The sequence below is a fragment of the Melospiza georgiana genome, chromosome 2 (assembly GCF_028018845.1).
Source record: "Melospiza georgiana isolate bMelGeo1 chromosome 2, bMelGeo1.pri, whole genome shotgun sequence".
Taxonomy (NCBI): Eukaryota; Metazoa; Chordata; class Aves; order Passeriformes; family Passerellidae; genus Melospiza; species Melospiza georgiana.
In genome coordinates, this window is record NC_080431.1 from 65,377,563 (window position 1) to 65,397,835 (window position 20,273).

Sequence of the window (20,273 nt, forward strand, 5' to 3'; positions counted from 1 at the left end):
AGATTAGAGCTATTCACTCATTCAAATTAAAGTATTGTGTACTTAAATTTCAAAAGTGAAAGGAAAAAATATGAATCAATGATGGTAATTTTTTGAGGGATTGTTCATGTGCAATAATATTTTTATATGAAGAACTACCCCCATCTATTAAAAACAGTAATTTGATCTATCTACACACAAATCTATTTTTATCCAGTTCATGCAGGGTTCACCCTGCACTGCTCTTGAAGCTCCACTTACTTTCTGTTTCATTTCGTTTGATCATGCCTTGGCATTCAGCTAAAATAGTCTCTTTAAAAGATGTCACCAGGGCATTGACGCAGCACTCCATGAGCTGAAATACATTAAACACAGGATTAGCTCAAGCAGCCACCTGAACTGAAGTCTGATGTGTCTCCAGTTTGCCATGACACAAAAACCAACCTGTTCTCAACAACTAGCTCTACAAAACAATGAACTCATTCACTGATTCATAAAACTATGTGCAGTTTGAATAGAGTCTATACAGAAACCATATTTCTTCAAAATGTTTATGGTAGTAAACGTGGCAAAGTCTCCTCCAAACCATTAAGGAGCTTAGTATTTCTGTCGACTCTTTTCTCTCAAGGGAGCCACCACTTTTGGAACAGTAACTACCCTACTTCATTTCCAAGTATACATCCAAGAGCTAAGAATAGTTCTCATTCCAGCATACCCTATTTGGACCAGGCTGGATGGCTTGAACAAGGCATTAGATCTAGAACAGAAACTGCCTGTACATGTCAGGACCATCTCTCCTTTGTCAGCCTCTTTATATGGGCTACAATTGATACCTGTGCAAAATGAATGACTCACAGCTTAACAAAAGGTGTAAAGCACATTTTGATCCACTTCAAAAAATGATCAGATTTAAAAGGTATTTATTTAAAATAACCTGTTTCCTGAACTAATTTCAACACAGACAATTATGACATATTCATTGCATTCTTCCTCTAGAATCTGAACTGTGTAAAAAACTGCTGAAGAGGGAAGAAGGGGAAAGAAAAAAAGAAAACCCATCTTTTATATTAAAAGGCCATATTTCAGCCTAAGAGGAAATATATTACAGCTTTAATGAAATTTCTATTGCTCCTTTTGATTGCAATGAACAATAACTCTTTCAGGTGTTCTAAATGAGAACTGAGAAATCATTAGCCAAACAGATTTGACAGTTCATTTTCAAACATGATTCTCATCCACTGTTAACCATAGGGAAAAATCCAGCATACCTAATTCAAAAGGAAAGAACAAAAGCCAATCTGAACAAAAACTTGCCTTTCAGTTTTAACTTTTGATCTACATGTACTATTTAAACATTTACAGAAATTGTAGATTACCAGACTGGAAAGTAACACATGTTTTTACAACAAATAATTTAGGATTTGCGAACACAAAATAAACAGTTCCAATTTAGTGCTATCAAATAATACTGCAACACAAAACTAAAGACTACAGCACCATATAACTAGGAAATACACAATTTTTCTACACATTATACTCACTGCTTCTACAGAGTTACATTCACGTCTTGTTTCTAAATATCGTAGTGCTCTTTTCTCTTCTTCTTTTAGTTTAGCATCTGCCTGTGCAAAAGTAGAACAGCAATCATTATAAGTACTAACACATTCAGTACAAAGTTACAACAGAATTTTTACTTACATATTTCATATAATTCTGTACACCGTTTTGTTGTAAATAAGAAGGAGCCTGTGTTCTATAAAATCTCTCTGTAGAATCCAAATATGCCTTTTCAAAGTTATCCCGATATATCTGAAGTTTATCTTCAGGATTAGAACAAAGGTTAACTGCAAAGAGAAAGTCCAAACTTACTCTCAAGTCTTGGAAATTTATGTGGCTAATAATAAGCAAATTTCAATGAGAGAGTGAGACTTGTATTAAAAGGTTGCATTGAACAATCTGAAAGATCTGATAAATGGCCTCTGATCACAAAGGTAACCCAATTTGGCCAATCTTTGCTCCCAGAAACATTCAGATCCACTATGGCAAACTGGAAAAAAGTTTCATACTTAGTTCCAGCACTTCAGTCATTCAAACTTGGTAACCATAAATACACATACAACTGCAAAATTGTAAGGAAGGAATAAAAAAGCTCAGAATAGTGCCTAATAAAGTGAAAAGTTCTCCACCTGACTGAGCAAAAAGCTTCTCTTAGATACTGTTCCTGAAATCACAATGTCTCCATTTTAGACTTTTTTCCCTGTTTTACAAGAATGGAGACAGTAAGCTTATTGCAGTGCTTTGCACTATTTGAAAGAGAGTTTCAACTGTTACAGAGAAATGAATAGTCATTAAATGGAATATGCTTTAAAAAAATTTAGAATTTGACTTCTATAAAAAGCTGTCTTAAAGAATATTAGCCACAAGTTTAGTTCAACAGGCTGGAAAGCTTTCAAAAATAGCAGGCAATGGGGAAATATCACAGAAGTTTCAGATACACAGATCTGTTCTGCAACAAAGAGAGACTCAAACTCTTAAATGTAGCCTGTTTAGCATTTCTTCTTCAAACTGTCTGAAGAATCAGAAACAATATATAAAGGAGTACAGACACTGCTGTTGTACAGTTATATGTGCAACCCCAAAAAGTCAAAAACTACTCTTCTCTTAGAAAACATCGATTTTGCAGTAACTGATACACAGGTAAATTACTTAGAAGCTAAAGATTATGAACAAAAATTAATTGGTACCATGAATCAACAAGCACAACAAAAAAAATCAATTCAAAATGCTGAGACAATTCCAACCCTACCACCACAACTGCCAACTTTGTAGGAAGAAAATTCATTTATTAAAGTGAGGAGGCAACAGGTCAGTGTGTGCAAGACATACCATATGATTCTCGAACTCCAATAACGAGCTGGGAGTCAAAAGCTTCTCCTAGCCTTTCAGCATGAACTAGCTTCATTGCACTGTCCTGAAGTCTGTTTTTTATATTTGAAAATATGGATTCATTCCATGTATCTAGCATGAGCTGCATATCAGGAAGAAAAAAAACAACAACCTGTTAGAAAGGTACACACAGACCTAAGTTCATGCAAAAAAGTACAAGACATCAGAAACAGAAATCAAGCAATTTATAATGTAATTATCAGGTCCTACACAGCAGTTCAACTATGTCAGAACTTGATCTTGCTCTGAACTTGTTATACAAGTCATATTCAGCTCACATTCTAAATTTACTTTATGTAACTGGACAGCTAAGGGGATCAGTCTTGAATTCATGTATTCACTCCATAATTCTCTATTACTTCTACAGTTCTTCATAATCAGTCAAGTAACCTTCCAGCAATACATTGTGTCAGGAGTTGCTATATGAGGGGTACTTTTGAGGCAAACACCCAAATATAATTCACCATTTGGCAGGCATAGTCTTAGACAAAACGAAAAACTCAACTAACACCAAAGTTACATGAAGAGAAAGACTGATGGATTTATACTGCTTTTATCCAACAAGAAAGTTCAGTATGCACATAATGCATCTGTAGTTTATAAAAAACTCCATATCTCATCTAAGCACTGCAAAGTGTTAAGATTACTTGTTACGGAGGTTCTTATCAAATCCTCATCATTCAATGTGCCCCTTCATACTCCATTGTGTGATTTGTTATTTTTGGTGACTGCTGCTAATTCTGCTGCATCACATGAGGACTGGTGCAACAAAGCTCTCTGGCAGTACAGCCCACTCACCTTTCGAACAATGCTGTCTTCCACGTTGGACTTCTTGTTGCTGCCCTGCTTGCCCATCAGAGTGATCTCCAGCTGACAGAAGGGCTTGGGCAGAATGTCGCACTGGGTGAAGAACTTGCGCCACTCCACGATGTAGGCTTTGAGCAGAGCTGTATCATCCTGGTGACTCAGCACTCTCTGCAGGTGGGGCGAGCAGAGGAGGCAATTCACAAATCAATTTATGCACAAAATATGGGCTCTGTTTATGCTGAAAATAACTCCCCATATAAAACTCAAATATACACATATATCAGACTAACGAAGTCTACATATTGAAGTGCCATTTGGTTTCTTGAAGCAGTTATTAACCCATGTCATATGGGTCATTTCTAAAGGGCAAAGAAAGACAGCAGTAAAAAAGTACTCAGCAAGTTCAAATTTTCTAAATTAACCTCTTTTTTTAAGTCATGTGCAAGTAAAAAATTAAAATCTTTCGTCTAAAGGCATGTGCTGGTACAACCATATTAAAAAAAATTAAATCAACATAAACCTGTAAGAACTGTGTTATATTCTGTACACTGACAGGTTTTGATTCAATGGCACCTACTAACCTTTCATTAGACCCAGACAGATAGTTAACATCTATATTTTATTAAATCCTGAAAACTTAGCTACATTGTACACTGGCTATCATAATGCCAAAAATAAAACCTGTCTATCAAATAACAGCCAACACAAATCACATCAAAAGGCCTCAGCTCAGCATGGCATTTATGCATATAAGCAGGTAAGCTATGGAACTTAAAAAACAACATTTATATGCCTGGTTTTAAAAAGGCCTCTAATAAAAAACTATCTTCCTTGAAGGGAAGCCTTAGTGGTGTAAATCACTTCACTTAAAGGATAAAATGAAAGTTTACAGAATTTTTCTAAACCACTGTCACAGGATGCTTTAGAATTTTCTTTCATTTCACAACTCCCTCTTTTAAATTCCTCATAGCAAAAGATGTCTTCTGTAGTATGTGTTACAAACACAAGAACTTCCTTTGAGTCTATTGACAGTGCCAGTCATTTGGAGGGAAGCCCATAAAACTGGACAGCTGAGCTTGCTGAGTGGATAGCACAGATATTTGTAGTACACTGTACATATGGCTTCTTTTAAAGCCATCCATGAACAAGTCAAAATAGCACTGAAGCTATATAAACATTTTTTTTCTGACAATAACTTATGAAAAATTCTGCCTTTAGAAGTTTTCAAGTAGAAGAAAATTCCATAAGTACTGTTGGATAAACAAAAATAATGCTGTGTTTTGGTTTTTTTTTAATATACCATAAAAATCACTGCCCATCCCAGCTTCAAGCACTGTGAGAAAACAATGAGCCAGGCAAACACTCAAGGGTCTTCTTTTTGTCAGCAGAAATTTGCAGGGTAATTACAATCTCCAGGACATCAAAAAATTTCCAACAAAAAAGCAATGCATTTAGATCCAACAAAAGTCAGAATTATTTGGCTATTTTTCTAACAATGTGAATAAAAGTTATAAAACATTAATAACTTACTGCTTGTGCCTGTTTAATAAAATCAAGGATGTCTTCCTTCAGAGCTTGATGGATTTTTGCTGGACCTTTATCATCCCACAAACACACTGCATGTACATCTCTAGAAAACAATTTATCCACCTTTTAGTAACAGCTACTCAAAATTTAATGCTGTAATATATGAGACTTTAACAGTCATGATTTCAGCATGTCTAAGAAATTGATACACTTATTATCTGCTGTTGTTGAACAACACATAACTAGATCCCATAACCAGAGAAAGCATGTTTGGGGAAGAGACTGAAGCTTTAAGAGAAGTCCTGGAAGCAAGTAACTGCAACCTATCTAGCAGAAGGCTATGGTTAAGGAGACGTGTAAGACAATTCTGTTTTCAGTACCTATGCAATAATCCATATTGAATTAAGGACAATTTTTAAAGCTTTTCTTTGACAAAGACAGACATCACTTGCCAGTAACAGCATTACTACTGAGCCCATGCTATTCTAAAATGCTATCATTAACATGCAGCCTTCCTTGACAGTTTCGCAATCCAAGCGCTACAAATCCTACAAAGGCAATAGACCATCCTTGTGAGAAATCTGAACCCTGAGGGATCAGGTGATTTAAAAGACGATTCAATTAGTTTTAAAAGATCCCTCAATACCTTTCATGGCAGTGGTAGCATTTTCAAGTGAAACACTACTGGAGAAAAGTTACTAAACAGCACTGCAAAGCAAAATTCTGAATTTTAATTGTCATTCAAATGAAATTTTTCCTACCTTACAGCTCAGCAAGCATATCTTAACTCCAATTCTTTCCATACTGAAGAGTAAATAAAGCAAGTTACACTCCTAACCATATGTCACACATAACATGGCTCAGCAAGCCTTTTTCTGACTCATTACCATCCCCTGGTTCTTCTTCCACCTTTCAGTAACAAGGCCACATCTCTGCAGAAAAGCACCCCTATAGTCTAAAGCTATTACTTTGTTCCTATTAAATCAATACACTTATTTCAATACAAAAGCAGCTTTTTTAGTTTAACCAAAAAGACAAAACTCACAAGTTGCTTTGACATAGATTAAAGGTGCTGGGCCAAGATTTCAGAGGTCTAACTCAACTGGTGAGACTTACACAACATTCACAGGCAGAAAAGGTGTTACTGTATTTAGAATGTCATTGTTTCCTGACAGCAGTGAAAAAAAAGCAGTACCGGATAATTATACTCACAGGGCATGTAGAAGACACCTACAGATTCTGCATTTTTATTAAGAAGCTTAACAAAGAACACTGTCCAAAAATATACATCTAGGGAAGTGGGATCCTTTACCTCAATAGCTTTAATTTAGCCATGAAGTCACTTAAGTTCTATTCAATAACTCAGCTACAAGAAAAAAACCAATAAATATGAAGTTTTCATTCCAATGCAGAATTATTGAACTACTTATTAAAAATTAAAGCAATGACTCAGAACTGAATTTTTACCTTAACTATACCATGTCGGGCAACTACTACAGCAGAGGCATTGTAAGATATTAAAACCCACCACATGTTAGATTACCTTTCCTCTTGGCTGGCAGAAAGATGTGACAGGTGCATTAAACTGGGTGTTAAAAGTCACTACATTGTCCCCATCAAAAAGAGCAATAAAGACAGAGTGCCACAAGACTGCATTTGAAAAAAAACCTACTATTCTGACAGATTTTAAAAAGCAAAAGCAAAAGTCTGCAGATTTGAATTACGACTACATTAGAGGGCAAATAACTCCACTGAGACAAAGATTATTTTAGATATACTTTTGATGTTTCTTTTGTAACTCACTTCCATATCATGTTTTCAAAAATCACACAAAAAATTATCACCTAAGCTTCTGGAAAAGCAGCTTCTTGCTTTTTGGAAGGAAGAAAATGGCAGGGTTTATAGAAAGCACATTAATACCAACATTGTCTGAAAACTCTTATATTTCATTCTTAGGGTAAAAAAGTATTCAAATTAATCTGTTAATTCAAGTTAAACTGCACCACCCTGTTACTTCAGTTATTTTAGAAGAAAGCCATTCAAATCAGAATAATGTAACATTCAGCAGACTGCCTTTAAATTAATTTACTGACACAGCAGTAAACATTTTCTCTCTAATTCGAACAAGAAGTTTGTGGGCAGGTACAAAACTTGCTTACTGAAGTCAAAAGCGCTGCTTTTCTTTCTCCACCCTGTTAGCAAAGACCTGAATCCCAGCAAAGCTCAACTTCTGCACACTTTAGAGTGATGTTGGCACACTTACCCCTTAATAAAACTTAAACTAGTATTTTCGTTCTGTGTTTCCAAACCATGTGTGTCACATAAGTTCTGTGTGTCTCAAGAGTAGCTCAGTAACTGTACTTCTGTCATACAGAAGGATGCAAGATACAAAACAATTACTTACGAAAACAGATCGAACCATTGCTGTTTGGTGACCGACTCCTGACGAAGAAGTTTCAGAACGATTGGGCGCATGAAATCCCATTTGTCTTCAAACTGAAGTGAACCTTTATTCTAAAAGAAACAACAAAAAAGTCATGTTGATAAACCAGTATCTTACTTTGTTTTTAAGGATTGCAGTTTACACAGTTAACATAAAAATATTTTCTCAGGTGTTCCTCATAAGCCAGCACTTAAGCTACACTACCACAGCTGAACAACACTTTTCACAATAAGTATTATTTTAAGAAGTGACAGAGCTATTATTTGGTTCAAAGAAACTGCCAGTTTCTTCATTTAATCACTGCATTAGCTACAAGCAAAGTTCTAGCCAGCATTCTTCAGCTGTTATTGGAGTTATGCACAGACAACACAGATGGTATTTGGGGCACCTTCCCTGTTCCAACCAAGATACCTGCGATGGAAGTCAGGCAGCAGTTGCAAACCTGTCTCGAGTAAATTCCCCTGACCAGAATGACAGCCAGGAGTCAGGAATGGTATTGTGGATGCTACCACAAACCTTTTTTGTCTCACTGTGCAACTGGCATCAGCAGCAAAGAGGGAGGAAGGAAGCAGAGTAATGCAGGAGCTGCTGCAGACTCCCTTCCTGTGGGTTAACTGGCCACAAGACCAAGACTACAGCTGGTGTAGATAAAAATTATTTACTCCATGATGAAAATTCTAATCCCAGGTGGACTTTCCAAATTTATGATACAAATTAAGAGGAAAAGTAAAGAAATGAAGTGATCCCATATAATTCTGATTATTCTGAAAAATCTCACCACAGTATCCAGGCTAACTTCCATTATTTAAAAAAACCAAACAACACAACAACTTTGAGAGAAAAACAGCAGTTCTACCACAAATGTTGTGATTCTCTTTGCTTAAAGCTCCACATTCTAAAAAGAGAAACCTGCAATTAAAAGAATACACTGATTGAGAGTTCTGTGGCAGAAAGACTACTGCTTCAGTTATCTGCAGGGCTACGTTCCAGTGCACTGTTTACTTCTGAACAGATCATTGTCTTGGCTAGAAATACTACATTTGACACAATTCACTTCAAATAGAGCAACTAACACAGTCTAACTGCTTTAAATTCTCGTAAGTGCACTGTTCTGCAACTAACATCTCTTCAGATAAACAAGTACAAGCAGCACACCATGTTCCCTCAACCACCTCCTTCTGATTAATTTCTACATGGAAATTTACAATTAAATCTGTTATTTAGTATTCAGAATAAGCAGAGTTTGGCAGCCATATCTGCTGGTGTCCTCAAGTAAGGATACCTCATCTTCAAGGTATAAAGATGCAACAGGCACCACAATAACTATTTTTACAGCCACAGCATCTGAAGGCCTCACAGCATTGTGGTAGGTACTGAACACAGCTTTCATGGAATCAGCCCCTGTTGATAAAGTCTATAAATCTTTCAACATAAAAAAATAAAAAATTGTTTGCCTATTCAGAGACAGTTTTACCTATTCTTTCCCCGTGCAAAAAAAGAAAATTTGAATGCATCATCTTTGAAAATCATCAACTAAATGCTTCCCCTATATAGAACCAGCTTTATTATTATTTCCTAATGTTTGATGCATTGCTCTAATCTTTGCTAGTCCTCTGAAATTTGTTAGCTTCTACTTGCAGATACTTCTGTTCCAAGTCCCTCTTGGAACAATAATGAACATAAAATATCAGCTACTGAACAGTTAGAAGTTCCACAAAAGGCATTATAAAAAAAGTAAAAGCAACTTCCTTACAAGTTTTCCTTTTGAATGAAACATCAGAGAAGACCCCTTAAGTTTTTTGGAACAGATAAAAAAATCTGTTCTGCAATTATTGAGAAGTGCAATTCTGCCCTTCACCAAAATCAGCTGAAGATAAAACCTGAATGCTCTATCTTTGTGAATAAGATTAGATTCAGTGTAAAACATGGGGAGGAGGAGGACTGCAAACACAACCGTTTATATGATTTAGACTGCAATTACCTACTTAATCCTAAGAAGCACTAATAAAATTCAACTTCAGTTGTAAAAAAAAATCCTGTGTCCACTTGTAACCAACATCTGCCTACTTAAAAAGAACTCCTCAACTAAAGCTTATCCTGAAATCCCATTAGAGAAGTGTAGAATTTTGTTTCGTATACATAGGAGTAAATTTTTTTTCGTATTTCCTTCTTTATTCTTTAATTAGGCAGAAGATGAAATAAAACTGATGGATGAAAAATCCTATTTAACTATTCTTTAAGTTCAATAAACAATTCACAGAAATATAGGATAAGCTGAGTTGGAAGGGACCCACAAGGACTATCAAGTTCAACTCCAGCTCCTGCATAGGACCATCCTCAAGAATCACACCATGTGCCAGAGAACATAGTCCTAGTGCGTCTTGAACTCTGCCAGGCTGGTGCTGTGACCATTCCCTGGGCAGCCTGTTCCAGTGCCCAACTACCCTCTGGGTGAAGAACCTTTTCAAAACATTCAACCTAAACCTTCCCTAACACAGCTTCAGGCCATTCCCTCAGTCCTGTCACTGATCACCACCGAGAACAGATTGGTGCCTGCCCCTCCTTCTCCCCTCACAAGGAAGCTGCAGACTGCAATGACATCTCCCCTCAGTCTCCTCCAAGCTGAACACATCCAGTGACCTCAGCCACTCCTCATATGGGTTCCCCTCAAGGCCTTTCTCCACCCTTGTTGCCCTCCTTTGGACACTCTCCCATAGTTTAATGTCTTTTTTATGTTGTGGCACCCAGAACTGCCCCCAGCCCTGGAGGTGAGGCTGCCCCAGCCCAGAGCAGAGCAGGACAATCCCCTCCCTTGCCCAGCTGGCCGTGCTGTGCCTGATGCCCCCAGGACAGGGTTGGCCCTCCTGGCTGCCAGGGCACTGCTGGCTCACGTCCAACTTGGCACAGACCAGGACCCACAGGTCCCTTTGTGTGGCACTGCTCTGCAGCATCTCATTCCCCAGTCTGCCCGTACGTCCAGGGTTGTCCCATCCAGGTGCAGAATCCAGAACTTTCCCTTCTTGAACTTCATCTGGTTGGTGATTGCCCAGCCCCCTCATTTGTCCAGGTCACTCTGCACTCTGCCATCAAAGGAGTCAGCAGCTCTTCCCAGTTTTGCATCATCTGGAAACTTCCTTAAGTGTCCCTTCCAGCCCTGTGTCCAAGTCATTTATGAAGATGTTGAAGAGCACAGAGCCTAAGATGGAGGATGGAGTCCCATGGAACCATACTTATGACAGGTCTCCAGTCTGACATCACCCAACTCCCTACAATGAACCAGTTGCTCACCCATCACGTGATGTGTTTATCCAGCTGTGGGCTGGACCTTTTTTCAAGAAGGATGCTCTGAGAGACAGTATGGAAAGCTTTACTGAAATCAAAAAAGATTACAGAAACATCATTTAGGTAGATTTAGGCTTCCATGACATTACAATTTTATACAGTAACTACAGGAAGAAAGGGTGCATTAAATACCACCTACTATGTGGTATTCCCATTCATTAATTCCATCTCTGTTATGCACGACAGATTTTATAGAAGAGGAGGTCCAACAGTGGCAATTCTTAGTTACCAAAGTCACACATGCAGTATTTCCCGAGCAATTTTTCTTTCCTACTTTGCTTCCAACCACAATTCCAAAGGAAAGGTAAACAGAACAGTGAGGCATACCTTTGATGAAATAAAATTACTTCTCTGAAAACACAGACTACAGTTGATAGCCACACCCTGGCCAAGTAGCCATTCTAGTTGTTAAATTTCAATGCTTCGAAAGACATCTCCACTTATGAAATATTTTAAAATTCACTTGAGTAAATTTGTTCATAAAGATGTAAAGTTCCATTTTAACACTAATACTAATATTTACTTGAAATACATGCTACTTTACACTTTATACTTTTCCCTGTTCTTCAATTCTATGCATAAGTACTTTAACATTACAGATATAACAAGGCAAAGCAATACACCAAGACCTTCATGCTACTCTCCCTCTGAACCTCAGGATGTGGAACTCTCTATGCTGTGTAGTCTCTTTACTTCAGACCACACAGAAATTCAGCCCTGGTCTCTGCCAGATGCTCTACAGCACTGTAGAAAATAAGTGTTCTCTAGGTCTTACTGTACATCTGATCTACAGATGAGTAACATCTTCACCTTTAGAACTTCACTGATTTTAGACAGTATTTGTATTAAAGCCAGCTGACAGAGGGATGAAGTAGGAAATATGATGTCCTAGATGGAAACAAGCACTGTCAGATTAATCTCCGCTACAAGTAGCTCTAAAAATCAGTGTAATGCTTGTAGCAAGTTTCTGCTCAAAGCAGAAAAGTAGCCACAGGAAAAGCTTTTGTATGTAACTAACTAGCGTGCAACACTCCCTAGCTTCTTAAGGATATCCTAAATGGAAACAGCCAGGAAGAAACAGACAAAATACAGACTGGAAACATGTACTTCAAGTCAAAAAATTCAGAAACTTCAAATGTGTTTCTAGTTGTCAGTGACAAACAGCTGAAACTGATGCAAGGATAAATAGTGATCCTCATTTCATTTAAGCCCAGGGAAAAACTGGTGCTTCCTTTGCTGCTTCTTTCCTAGTATCAGGCTCATGCTGGAGTTCCTCTTGCAAGGATAGACTCCTGCATTTGCTGGCAGTTCCAGTAAGGCCCTACAGTAGTGTCAAGATCTGCCAGCATGGATACAGCTACAGGTTTCCTTTGTGCTACAATAAGCTGACGTGCTTTCTGCTCCACAAAATGCAGAAAAACTCAAGTCTCTTCATGTCACAGGGGTGAATTGGTTTAGACTGTAAATCATCACTGCAAAGAGAACAAGTTACAAGTCCTACAGGGCCCCTGAAACCAAGTACCCCTTTTTAGAAGTGTCACACGTGTGTTGAGACAAAAAACTCCAGGGGACTCTGCTGGAAGTGGCTTGGTCACCTACCCGAAAGCCACTGCCTCAACGAGGGAGAGCAGCTCTGCTACAGGTAGGGCAGGCACCAGCTGAGCCTGAAATGGCTCTTACTAAGTACTGCAGCATTTCCACCACATTACAGTTTGTTCTGTCTCACCACGATTCAACAGGACTGGTCATTCTAATTTTGCATTTAAAGAAGGCTCTCCAAGAATATGTTTCTCACTAAAAAAAAAAAGAATTTACAATTAGGAAAATTAAGCACTAGTGGAGTTTAAATGATGCCCTCTAAAATTATGACAGCCAGTCAGATTTGGATTCAGCTGGATCTTTTAATAGAATCAGAAAGGAATATTTCACTTCATTGTCTCAACTATGCAGAAAGCTGGACCAGGATGGAGGAAAACAAAAGAAAATACTCATGTCCTGCTCATGCTGGCAAAACTAAGACCTGTCTATACCCAACCTAGATTTGACTATGCAGGCTTATTTGGAAAAGATATGGAAAAAACTTACGGATGTTAACACCTCTCTTTTCTTTTTCTTATCCTGGTATTTATACTGTGCCCAGACATTGCTTTTTTTTTTTCCCCTTAAAGATGAAAGCAGAAGTGAGCTGGACAGACTCAGATGGCACAAGGCACTGCCAGGCAACACTGACCTGGAATCAACAGTTTGCTCCTCGGAGAGCACTCTGATGAGTGGAACTGGGGAGCAAAGGACCTTACCTAGTTCTAGTTCTCACACTGGTTTATCTTGCCATCATAAACAAAGGCAAATCACTGTGTAATTCTTCCTTCTGTAATGTGGGAATCATACTTTGTTATACTCACTAATTAGTAAGCTATATGCTTAATAACACTTTGAGTGACCAGAAATGCCTATTTTAGAAGATATATCTCTGCAGCATTTTTCCTAAAACACACTGTGCATATATATTTTATTGTCAATATAAAATACTGATGACTCAAAGGTCAATGGCAAAAATATGACTAGTTAACACAAAGACTTCAGTTTGGCAGGAGCCATCTCACCAAGTCAAGGCCTCTGTTTTTACTACTTAGTGCTCTTTCAAAATAGCTGAAGCAGAATGCTGACAAGTCTTAGAGGTCTATGTTTCTCCTATCTGCTGTGGGCTATCCCACCACGTGTATCATCAGAGCACGTGCTGGACTTCCGAGAAATCCTCAAATGTACAGAAAAGAGATGGTCTAAAACATTACCAAGTGGATAAAACTGTCGGAGCCCTGCTCTGAACACATGCATTTCCACGAAAAGGACATTTCTTCGTAAGAGATATTAATTTTTTCGTCTGTGTTCTTGGGTTCCTCAATTTTAGATTTTTAAGTATTTTGAAGTATTATCTGTCTAAATATCTAAGAACCACTAACAGGCATAAAAATATGCAGGAATTAATTAAAATTCATTTCAATTTCAAGGAAGATTTTTTTAAACATATCTTTTTAATATAGAGATTTTTCTGAATATGAGGAAGAAACAAGGCGATAAATTACTTATCATTTCTTCACACTGAATGTCTCAGAGTAATAAATAAAACCAGCAGATTCAGGCTAGAGCTATACATCCAAATTAGGTCAGGTTAATAAAACGCAAGCAACACTTCTTCAGGACCACAATGAACTATAATACATAGTGCTGAACACATGTTTATGCCTATATTTATATATATCTTTAATTGTCAATTCCTCAAGTTAAGCAGACAGCCTGCCCTAGGCCTATCTTAGCACTGTAGCTAACTGGTGTTTTAGAAGCACTTACTGGCGGCATTCATAACAGTGGTTTCAAGTAGGCCCATCATCCCTGTGTTAGCATGGCCTCAAAGGCCACACAGTCTTCTCCTCATATACATACCACAAAGATCAGGACAGGCAGTCCTGAGCTCAAACACTGGACTGTCCCACTGAAATCTTCCGTTCCAACCTGCGGCAGCTTGGGGTGACTGACATCTGCCATCAAACGTCGGGAAAGTGCTTGAAAACATATGACTACAAAAGCAAAGCTGCTTAACGTAAGCGAAAGGCCTCCGGGAGTTTTCCTTTGCAGGAAAACTGCAGTTAACAAAAAAACTGGAACACGGCAGCCACCCCAATAACGGCACCTGCCCCCATCGAAGACATTTTCCAACTCTTTGTTTAACTTAAAACTCATCTGCCGTACACCCGGATTTTCTTAAATAAACAAAGAGAAGACACCGAGCCCTGTCTATCCGCACGACGCAACGCTGTTTCCCAACGGGGCGTGTTTGGGAAGGGAGAGCCGGGGGCAGGGAGCGCGGTGCTGGCAGCAGGCAGCAGCAGCCGCCGCCGGGGCCGGGCCGGGCCGGGCCGAGGCCGGCAGCCCAAGGCCGCTCACCTGCGGGGGGGCCCCGGGAGCGGCAACTCCGGCCAGCGGCACCCGCGGCCCGACCCTGGCCCTGCCCCCGTCCCCGCCGCCCTGCCCGGTCCGGCCACCCGCAGGGCCGCCCGGCCCCGCCGCCTCCCCCCTCCTCCCGCAGGACTCGGCCGGGCTCCGCTCTCACCTTTAAGAGATTAGACGTCGCCATGATCCCCACTGCAGGGCCTCCCCGGCCGGCAGCGGCGGCTTCTCTGCTCGAGCTCGGTTCGGCTCCCACCGGCCGCTGCCGCTTTACATGGCCCCGGGCCGCTCGCCCGCCCGGCCGGACCCGCGGCGGCGGCGGCAGCAGCAGCAGCGGCGGCGGCAGCCTCAGCGTTAGGCGTCCCTGTCCCGCGGCGAGGCTCGGGGAGCTCGGCAGCGCTGGGACCGGCCGGGTGCTCCGCACGCAGCCGCCCCTCAGAGCCTCATGGCGGCGTCCGCCCGGGCGGCGCTCGGCGGCCGCGGTTCCATGGAAGGGGCCGGGCCCACATGATGCGGCGCCGGGAGCGGCCCCGCCGCCCAGCGCGGCTGCGGGCCCCGCCTGCAGCGCCCCCTGCCGGCCCGCCGCCCGCGCCGCCCGGCTCCGGCGCCGCTGCCCTCATGGCCCCGCGGGACGGGGCTCGGCGCGGAGTGCGGGATGGTGTGGTTTGTAAGCGCAGAAATAACTTGACTTCCAACTAACTAACTAGGTATCTAACTAACTAGCTATGTAACCAGCTAACTAGCTACCCCCGGCCCGTGCCGCCGTGCTGTCCCCGCGGGTGCTGCGGCACCGCGCCCCGCACGCCCGGCCGGAGGGAGCGGAGAGCGCCGCGGGCACAGCCCCGCACGGCCACCCGCACTCAGCCGTGTGCTGCGAAGCCAAGCCGCTGCCCTACACCCAATCTCCGGCTAAGCCATCACGCTTCGTGCCAGTTGTCACAAGAGTTCTATTTACAGAATCTGTAAGTGTGTAAGCGTCTGAAGGCAGAGTGTCAGGAGGACACCCAGTGGTGCCCAGCAATCGGGACGCGAGGCAATGGGCACAGAAGTTCCACCTGAACAAAAGGAAGAACTTCTCTGCTGTGAGGGTGATCTAGCACTGGAACACATTGCCCAGAGGACTTGTGGAGTCTCCTCACTGGAGAATTCAAGTGCTGTCTGGACACAATCCTCTGCTCTAGGATGGCCCTGCTTGAGCAGTGAGGTTGGACCAGGTGACCTCCTGTGGTCCTTTCCAGTCTGACTCATTCTGTGACTCTGTGATCACAGAGCATCTTCAGAGTTGGAAAGGGACACACAAGGTTCATCCAAGTCCAATACAAGGGAATATTCAGTAGGAAAAGTTTGCATTTAGGTACCTTTTGAGAAGGATTTGGAAAATTTCAGGGTTTCTTTATATATTTATGTAAAACAGAATCTCACTTTTCTCTTAAAACATTTAGCCTTTGCCTAAAAATTTATCTTGAAGGAAATGTCACCAAGGTTTCTGCGCAGGCTTGGAGCCCTGAGAGCTGATGCTTCCTGTTCAACCTGGCCTGCCCTGAGTCATTAGCATGGACAGCCACACCGCTGGCCACCAGGGATGGCAGCCCTCCCTTTGCCTTTCCTGGGCCACAGGATTTGAAGATAAATTCATATTGCAGAGGATAGAGACCCTGAAGTTAAAGAAAAGCTGTTAAAAATATTTAAGAAATGTGTATACTGTTGTGGAAGTTTTGATAATTCTGACCAAATGTGACCTGCAGCCTTAGTAAATGAATAAATGATGATAGTCATATTAAGGCCTTCTTTTAACTGAGAAGTGGAAACAAGGTGTTTGACTAATGTCCTATTCTGACAAGGTTTCCAGCTTCCAAGTGCTCCAATTTATGATTTTTTTCTTTGCTTTGTTATTATATGTTCTATACTACCAATATTTCAGTATATGGTATTTATTGCACATATAATGAACTCAGTTATACAGTTTTGCATATAATATATAATTATGCAATGTAGATCTCATTGTATTATGCACTTTCTATTGCACATATATTCTACAACAGTGCTGAAGTTAGGAGGTCTCCAGCAGGGGCAGTAAAATGTGTACATTGTGCATTTGTGCTTCAGCCTCTCCACTGCCCAGTCTGTGTATTACGTTACAGGTGTGTAAGTACCTGAGAAGCTGAGATACAGGTAAATATTCTACAGAATGTGACATGGAGACAGCCATTTCTATGAGCCACTATTCTGTGAACTGAATCATTCTCTTTTGCTCATACCCTTTAAAAATGTGAGCATTTCCAATTATTTAATATGTTTGGTTCTTTTCATTTTTATCTGTTTCTTTTTTAACATATGTTTGCTATTAGTGCCACGATTCAGTGATGTTTATAAACTGCTTTTGATACATAGAGCCAGAAGGTGAACTGCTGTAGAGAGCTTCATCTCAGGTCCCTTTGATGCAAAGCTTAGACAACAGCACAAATCATTAGAATGCTGTAAAAACTGCAAATTTTGCTTAATCAACATTGAAGCTAAATGAAGTTGGGCAGTGTTTTAAAATGCTATGTTTGAAAATGATGGATTTCTCTGTATTTGCACTTTTCATCCAATCTTTCAACCAAATGTTGCCAGAAAAGTGAAAAGTGTGGGAGTACACAGGATGCAGGAGCATGCAGAGTACTTTTCATGGTCTGGTCTTTTCTAAGTCCCCTGGGGCACCTGGTAGACGTTGTGTAACACTGGATGGGTCAGCAATGACTGTGCTGAGTATGAGAGTTTCTGCATCCTGCCCCAGTATGCTCTTGTGCAACAGTTTTGAATGGGCTAGCCAAGGAATAAAGAGAACTTGAACATCTGAGAAGCACAGACACAAGGAAATGCTGGTACTTTTTACTGATATTAAAAATAGCGTGTGTCTCATTTTGCATGGTTTACACAATGACTGTAATTGTTGGGGTTTTTTTCCCTGAAGATCTGTGCATGAATTTTCTGGGAAGTAAAGACATCTGTGAGTCTTAAGGTTTTGTAGTATTTTAGTACCACTTCAGGGTGTTTCTACAGTGCTCAGAGTTACACAATATTGTTTTATTTACTTTAATTCTATTACAAATGGATTATTAAATTCTGCTGGTAATGAAGATAACAATTATTGATTGGTTCTACATTGGCCTACAGTTTTAATCCTTTGCATGGATTGTAAAAGGCAGAGGGAATGGCAATCCCAGATGTGCACTACTTCAAAGTGATTTGCAAGGAGCAGCTCATGAAGATTTGGATGATCAGTGAAATTATTACTGTCATAATATTCTAGATATCTTGGAGTAAACTGATTCCAAGCTTTGAATGAGTTCCATCAGAGAGAAATATATGTTTTAATGACCTGAAACCAATAAGATGAACCAAGAATATAAACATGGTTCTAATCTTTGTCCATGAAGGGAAAAAACATGTGGTGCTTGAATAGTCCATTTTAAACTCTTCTCCCCTCAAACTAGTTATATTCAGTAGGGATACTAAAACTTACAGATTTCTTTCAGTTGGAAATTCTTGTTTATCGCTGCTGTGGACTGTCACAATGACCTCATGCACAAAATGTGCTGTGAGTCACCGAAGACAATCCTTTTAAAAGGGCAAGAACACTCAGACATCTACCTGTAGCTGAAAAAGTGGCACTGTCAGTGACCAAACTTCTGTGTTTGTTTCCATTTCAGCAAGTAAGCGAACACTTCTGGCGTTTACTATCTGGGCTTCACATCACCTTTTCTGCTAATAGCAATGGCATTCTGCAGAAATTGCCTGCATGTGGCAGTAAAGATTACTGCTGCTTTCACTTAAAGCAGCCAAGGCTTTGCTATCTTAGCGTCACCAGAACCACCTATCCTGTGCATCTCAGTATGACCCCTTTGTTCTCACGCCAACATTGTCCTGCAGCTTAAATAACCTTTCTCACTGGTGTTTGTTTTTCTCTGATGTGTTTTTTAGACCACAGTGCTATTCCTTCATATTTTCCTTGCTGGAAAACCTTACACTTTTTTTCCTGAGTGTCACTGAGGATGGTGAGGGGTGCAGAGTGACTGTTCGCAGGCAGAACCTGCAGGAGGGTTTTTGTTGGGGCCAAATTCCTCCTGGGACACAGAGAAACACGTGGCATGCGTTAGGCAGAATGTGGCCATTGTTCCTCACACAAGCACAGAGTTGCAGAGAACTGCTGTGGGGAATTACATTTGATCTCCCAGTGGTTTTTGGACAGCTAGAAATTTACTGTTCCATTCACTATGTACTCGGGGAGCTAAGAGTTGAGCTGTGAAGCATGGTAGTGTGAAAGATGATACCACAAGAAAAAACATGTTCTACTTTTCTGACACTTGTTCACATATGAATCTCTTTTTCAGTGCTCAGTAAGCTTTGCCTCTCTTTTGTTTTAAAAGCTTTTCTGAGAATCAGACTCTTTTCCACAGAGAATTGGGCAGAGAAGAATCCCAATAAAATGAACTGTTTTGATGGGATTTGACTGATTGATGGGATTTGAGACATGTATTTTAAAGTTACGTCCTGGCATAGCTTGTTCTTTTAAAATATACAACACAAGTTGTATGTCAGCAAAATTACTAAAATGATCTGCACATAGAAGACTTTTCTTCCTGAATAATATGCAGTAATTATTTTTAAATTATGAACTAATATAAATTATTACTAAATAGCTGAACTATTTCTTTGGCATTGAAAACTTAACCAAAATGGACAATTCTCGAAAGTGCTGCAGAACAGTTTTTATTACTAAGATTATGACTGGAATATTTTCCACAATTCTTCCCCTCAGTTTTAGTACCTTAATACTTAGCAATGACCACTAAAATTTCCACCTATTGCCCTGCTCACTGTCAGACCCTGGTGCCAGATATGCCTTCGGTCAGTCCCTTCCTGTAAAGAAACCACGTGGGGGAGAAGGTGGAAGGGGAAAAAGCCTGCAATGTAGACATTTGCCTTTATGCAATATAGACACTATGCAATGTAGACGTGGTGCCGGCACAGAGTTATACCCAACCATGCCTGCAGCTGTGCCCCACAGATCCTTAGGGAGTGCTGGGGTTAGGGAGTCAGGAGCCTGCATCTCTGGGCAGACTCCAGGTCCTTGGTGCTCTCTTTCATCCCACAAGTCCCAGTGCAGTGATGAATATTTCTGCAAGGTCTTAAGGGCTCTGGCAGTGGTCAGTCAAAATTCTCCCTCAGGGCTGTGCAGAGATGGAAGAAATTATCTGTGTCCTCCTTCCACCCTTATCTTGTGCAGCCCTCTCCCTGGTGA

At 40.5% G+C, this 20,273-nt stretch overlaps 1 protein-coding gene across 1 annotated transcript in view; it reads right to left on the reverse strand.

The window, feature by feature from the left end:
* CUL5 (cullin 5) overlaps positions 1 to 15,288 on the reverse strand; it is a 28,758-nt gene extending 13,470 nt beyond the window's left edge. Inside the window, exons 1-8 of the mRNA XM_058045304.1 lie at positions 15,153 to 15,288; positions 7,664 to 7,773; positions 5,263 to 5,362; positions 3,724 to 3,900; positions 2,866 to 3,007; positions 1,678 to 1,823; positions 1,521 to 1,601; positions 241 to 334 (exon numbers count right to left, since the gene is read on the reverse strand). Coding sequence (XP_057901287.1) covers positions 241 to 334; positions 1,521 to 1,601; positions 1,678 to 1,823; positions 2,866 to 3,007; positions 3,724 to 3,900; positions 5,263 to 5,362; positions 7,664 to 7,773; positions 15,153 to 15,176 — 874 coding nt within the window. The 5' untranslated portion in view covers positions 15,177 to 15,288. The remainder of the gene's footprint in view (positions 1 to 240; positions 335 to 1,520; positions 1,602 to 1,677; positions 1,824 to 2,865; positions 3,008 to 3,723; positions 3,901 to 5,262; positions 5,363 to 7,663; positions 7,774 to 15,152) is intronic.
* Positions 15,289 to 20,273: the final 4,985 nt, after the last annotated feature.